We start from the raw sequence: 6,000 nt of genomic DNA, 5'->3' as shown, positions 1-6,000 counted from the left end.
GTGGAGGCATTTAGCGGGCTTGTGGAGGCATTTAGCCCTGTCACGTGGCGACGCGACATCGCCGAAGGCGCCTTACGAAGCTGCTTTGGTATTTGTCAACGAACACCTGGGTCGACAGCGCAGCGCTCGCCGCGTTTAACAACAAGGCGTCGAGTTACAAGCCTCGCATCGTGGAAATGTTGCTGCAACTGCCACGAAGCGGGGTGGGAGCTGCATCTCATGAACAGCGGCAAGCGTCCCCGGGAGATGCGCGCCAGGCTTTATACCTCTGACGTCGACTGCTGCTACTGTTACGCTATCACCCACGGCGCGGGCATTGCGCTCGAACGCAGCTGTAAACTTTCCCACGGACCGAGCGAGTTGCATAAAATTTGCTGCGACGGTTTCTTTTCGCAGTTTGCCGGGCCTTATCGGTCCACCTCTCTCTGCACCCCGGCATACAGTGCAGCGATATATATTGTCCTGTCAGCTCAGAGGTGTTCCGAAGCGCGAAAAGCTTTGTTCTATGCTCACGTGCACACACTGGCATACCTCCGCTTCATCAGCACTCATGCGTGTAGTGGAAGGCATGGGGTACAAATGCTGTGTTTTGAGATTAACGCGATGTTTCACAGCTGTCGCACGTTTCTCTCTGATCTAGTAGATTGAAAGAAAAAAAAATGGCCGCGTATCTGTTCGCTTCCCTGCAAATGTCGTCGAATGGTGGTATTCTTCTGCCGCCTCTGCCACTTAACTGCGTCTCCTCTCTCCCGCGCCCACCTGTCACGCTGTTACCCCCATGATAAGCGCAATAGAGGTGTGCTGAGTTTAATTTTCCCGCGGTCGCTGACCTTGCCCGTGAGAGGGTGCGGAGGGTTTCACTCACGGAGCACACTGTAGATGGCGCGGTGAATTTACCCAGTGTTCCCCGCGCGGAAATGCCTGCTCGCTGGCGGCGGAGTCGGCGGTATGGCTTTGTCGTCTGCTTTAGCGATGGTTGTTTCGGGCTTGTTTTGGCGCAGCTTCGCACCCATTGCGCGCTGCCTTCGGACGGCTTGATAAGCTTGTTCGACAGCACGTCCAGGGTTACCCGCACCTGACGGAATTAAGTGGTCGTACGGCAGATTGGTTTGCAGGGCGGGAAAACAATGTACAAACTACATACAGACATCTGGCCGCTAGAGAAAAGTTACCTTTTGCGCTCTGCTTGCCACGAATGGGACTCCGTTTTCTAAATTGGTGAATACCAATTCGATTGTTTTTTAAGAGGTATTACAAAAGGCGAAATTACCAACTGGTTCTGATAAATAGCTATTATGAAAGTTCCCTGTGCTTTCTCGCAATTCTCAACTTATTAAGCTAACTAGTTTAAATCGGCTTAAATTGGAATCACTAAGCTCACATGCCGAATTGTTTCGGTGTCTGCGCTCTTGTCGCGCGGTGGTGTAGCCCCAAGCTAGCACATCAGGATGGCTAGGTTCCGCGGTATCACCCTTCGAAAGATGCTCCTCTCCGTTTTCTTTCTCCCGACTCACGGCCGGTCTACAGCGGCGGCGTCCGCCTCTCTAGCCCGGCCATAGAGCCCGGCCGTGTCCGACGCTGCTGCTGCGTTTGGGACGCCGCCCTCGCGAATTACGGCTTGCAGAAGAACTGGTTTCACTCTTTGTAGAGCCACGTGTGTGAATTCAAGTGACGTCGCATGGGAAATTGTTGTGGGTGTTTAAAGCTTTGCTTCCCAACCACCTTCACAGCGTGGATTGGAGCCAATTTTTTCATCAACGGAAATACGTGGCGTTGCTTTCAAGTTAGCGAAACAGGTGCTTTAGCACAACTGCGTGAGGTAGCGTTACGGAGAGGACCATGTAAGTTACAAACGCACGTGCAGGCACATGTAGCTTGCATCCTTATTTGCTTCGTTGAAGCTTGCTTCAAAGTTGGCCTTTGTGCATGACACATGACGCGTACGCAATGGTCACAGCCTCCGTACAGCTTTTACTGTAAAACAACGATGGTAAGCGTAAAAATTACGGCAGTCATATCGTTTAGGGCGGTCTATGCGGATTGCTGGCCACTAATTAAATAGGATTTATCCTCACCTTAACTAATTACGTTTAGAATTAAGAAAACTGTGCTTGTTGCTGTTTGCTATAACTAGTGATGCTATCAACAAGTCGCTTGAGGATGAAAGCACACAGGGAATTAACGACGATTTCATGACAACATAGCTTGCAAATTCATGGAAGCCGTGTGCAGAGTGGCTCTCGTACCGAGGCTAGGTATCCACCGTTGCTATACAACGCGATGGCTTTTCTTATGAAGCTCGACTTCTTCAGGACAGTTACAGTATGGGGGTATAGGGGAACATCGGCCCCGTCCCTGCGAAAGCCCCGTGTGATCGGTTTGGTTGAAGATGTCATATTGAAGGTAACCTCCTGAACGAAGGAACACACTGTAGAAGCGAAAATGGAACGCCCTGCTGCTGCACTGTTAAACAAGCCGTACGCCCATCTAGGTTCCACTTTAATAGGTTGCAGCCCTAGTTCCGCTGCTATTCGACTGCTTCGCTTTTTTCAAACATGAAGTCTGTATGCCGTCTGTTTGTTTCTTTCTACTCATCCCCAGATTGCGTCACGAATCGTAATGAATAAGCCGTGTAACAGCAAACCTCTGCTTTAATCGAAAATCTAACGGCGATTACAGCATCGTTGCCCAGTTGAACGAGAATTGTGTCCGTTATGAATGTCCGACCTGATAGCGCAGCTGTTTATGTTCCCTTTTATGGCCGCTGTAGTAACAAGCGTCTTCCAGGGTCGTAAGCTTTGGACGCAGTGCTGAAGACGTACTCTGATTTTATTATTTACCTCTTTCGCCTGCTCTTGAAGAGGTGCCTGTGCAGCGTCTCTCAAAAGCGTTCCTTGTTTCTTCTCTCTGTCACGCGCAGTTCTACCAGCTGGCCGAGCGGGTGAAGCTGTTCGTGGCGTACAGCGAGAGCTCGGACATCACGTGCTTCGCGCCGACCAACGACGCCATCGACAGGTTCCGGGAAAGCTTCCCCAACAAGCAGATAGAGCCCACGTACCACGTCGGTGAGTCCGTCTCTTCAGGACCCTCTAATGCTATAGATTGTATTCACTGAAAAGTTTAGCTGCCAATTTCTTCGCTTGGCAACATTGGAAACGGCCGCGGACATGGCCGAAGCGCCACGGACGTGGCGCGGCTTGTGCCACTGCACCCGCACGCCGCAGAAAAAAAAACACCGGTGTGCGTCGTCGGCTCCGTTTCAATCCGATTTTCAACGGTGTTGTCAGCAGAGATGTTATTAATCGCACTCACACTGGGGCCGAGGCATTACTTTGGGGTCGGTGGGGTAGAGTTTGGAACGCCCAACACACATCATGTGCTTAGCCCGGACAAGTACCGCCATCCCGCGGATCCCGACGTAACCAGTGACGGCGCACTCACATGGTTGCCCGCATGCGTGCCTCGCCAGTGAATACAGCCTATACGGCCCAGGAGAGATCGTGCTTGGACTGTCCCCCTTGGTATTATATGGCGCATGCGCCACGAGGGCAGTGAGTAGTAGCCCGAGGTGGGTCTGTAACCTATTTAAATGCGTGTGCGCATATTTAAATGAAGATTCTTCCAATGCATATAACCCTTTAAAATTTCTCACATTCACATGAAAGGCACCGATTTCTTTCAGCAAATGAGTCATGGCAACCCTACAATGAGATTTTTACGCCGCTTATGTTCCAAACGAGGCTTTGATCGTTACGACTGAAAAAGATGCTCGTTGGAAGGCTAAACGCACATTTAATCTCATCTAATTGTCATGTCTAACGGGGCTGATTAACGTGCTCGGGGCTCACACTAAACGGCGGTGGTCTGCTGCTGTCATCGCTGACGCTCGCGAGAGCGAAACGCGCAGAACTTCTTGTTCCAAGTACTTTTGTAAGGTATTAGTTGCTCACAGACGTGACCGAAACAAGTTTTACAGGGCGCGAACGGGCAAAAAAAAAAAAGAAAGCGAAAGAAAGCCGAAACACAACCTGAGCAGCGGTATTTTTTCGTACGCGCCGCGGAAAAAAAGGCGCCAACAGGCGGCGCGGCTGTCGCGAAGCTCATTTTAGCAGTCGCTTCAAATGCCGGTAGCTGCAGTCCTCCGCCTAAGAACATGCCGAGAAGGGAGGGCACATTCGTCCGCGGAGCAAGTATGACTCACGGTAAACCTGAGGAGCCACTGGTGTGACGTGCGTTTCCTGCGCCCAGGGCAACCGTCACGCAGGTATATATTTGACGGGCTTCCCTCCCCTCCTTCGACGTCTACCTGCGGGCCGTTCCCACCTCGTCTCACATTTCGCAATCGCGCCACGTTGCCGTGACTGCGGTTCCCCGAAGGCTGCGGTGCAGCTTTGGTTTCGATCGGAGGGATGTGGTGGTGGCACGCCAGTCCCATCACGCACGCTGGATTCGTCGCAGGCGGACCAGCGCACACGTGGGGATCAGCGCCGGCTAGGTATACGCTACCCTTGGAATATAAACGAAACAACGACCGAAATCGCACTTAAAAGAATTGCGCTGCAAACATGAGACATACATGTACATCCATTAACAAATTAAACACGTACACAAATATGCGAAAAACAAAACATAAACAGCGCGGTTTCTTTACGAGGTTTGAATGATCGCGCGTTTCAGTTACGATAACGTACCCTATTTAGTAGTTACTAAATAGTGTTTACCCAGGTCGTTTTTTGCTAAAAAACTCAAACCATCATCATCAATTTCTACCACGTGGGTATCTTTAACATGCGCCGAAATCAGGACACACGGGCGTTTTCGCTTTCCGGCTCCGTCAGAAAAGCAGCCACTGCGGCATGGATCGAACCCGCGTTGAAACTGAACGGTCACTCGTCCACCGCCATCCTAAACAGCGTCGGTGAGGCAACACGAGAAACGCAGCGGGGCGCGGTGACACGCATGGAATAACAGTTGAAGAGCTCAGTGTACTCGAGTGACAACTGAAACGCGGGTTCGTGCCGCAGAATGCGGAGGCACTAGCTCCTTCCTCTCATCCATTCACCCGTGTGTTCGCCCCGTTCGTCAAAGAGCGCATAGGATCACGGAAATGGGACACGTGCGCGCACATACCGAGCCGAGGACGTGACACGCTACCGCCACGAGTGCGAAAGGTGGATGGCCCCGGAACACTTTCCGGCGACGTTAAGCCCGTCAGCGGCGAGAAATGGAGAGTTTCCCTAACGTTGCACGCGCGCGCGTTCTTGCCGAGGCGCTGGAGCCGGCGTGTGAGGGTAATTATTGCGGATTGTGTAGCGGCCCGGGCTTTGTAACGCCTTTGTAACAAAACCCTTTGTAATACCCGTTGCCCACAAACCAAGGTTACTTGCTCCATTGGCGTGTGAGTCCATACTGCTTACGTCGCCGTTTTGTAAGCGCACGTGAGATTTTTCAATTGTTGGCCTTTCTAGGGTGAATTTTATTAACTCGTTGTTACTTTAAACAGCCACTGATACTTTAAAAAAGGTCGTGGAACTTATTAACAGAACACTAGCCAGTTGCTTATCACAGTATCCACTAGGTACTTAGTGCTTTTACTAACTGGTCATGCCTAACCTAGTAAAAAATGACAACAGCTTCCCGCGAGGGAACCCTGAGTTGATGCGAAGCATCTCGGAGGTTCCGAAACGTTCACGAGATTGGGTATCCAAATAACGGAAAATGACGGAACTCCGGACGGCGCAGCGTGACTCAACCGAAGCAGCAACTGAGGGAGCGGCGCGCGGACCGGGTTTCTTATATAGAGCAGATGAAGTAGAGAAGAGGAGATGAGAGCGGAGACGCGCATGCGCGCTTATCGCGCAGCTGCGGTGATGAGTAGCGCGCGCGCTATCGCACAGCTGGCGTGGAGTGGGGGAGAGGAGGAGCAGCGCGCGCGCTATCGCACAGCTGGCGTGGAGAGAGGGAGAGGAGGAGAAGCGCGCGCTCTCTCGCACAGCTGGT

General features: G+C 51.8%; 1 protein-coding gene across 1 annotated transcript in view; it reads left to right on the top strand.

Moving 5' to 3' along the window:
- The window catches only part of LOC144179656 (fasciclin-1-like), a 92,018-nt gene that overhangs the window by 42,644 nt on the left and 43,374 nt on the right, over positions 1–6,000 (top strand). The window contains exon 2 of the mRNA XM_077708093.1: positions 2,921–3,065. Coding sequence (XP_077564219.1) covers positions 2,921–3,065 — 145 coding nt within the window. The remainder of the gene's footprint in view (positions 1–2,920; positions 3,066–6,000) is intronic.

The sequence above is a fragment of the Haemaphysalis longicornis genome, unplaced genomic scaffold (assembly GCF_048455015.1).
Source record: "Haemaphysalis longicornis isolate Haplotype H1 unplaced genomic scaffold, Haemaphysalis longicornis Haplotype H1 scaffold_4, whole genome shotgun sequence".
NCBI classification, from domain to species: Eukaryota; Metazoa; Arthropoda; class Arachnida; order Ixodida; family Ixodidae; genus Haemaphysalis; species Haemaphysalis longicornis.
The sequence above is the reverse complement of the archived record's forward strand: the minus strand, read 5'-3'. Positions and strand labels throughout refer to the sequence as shown.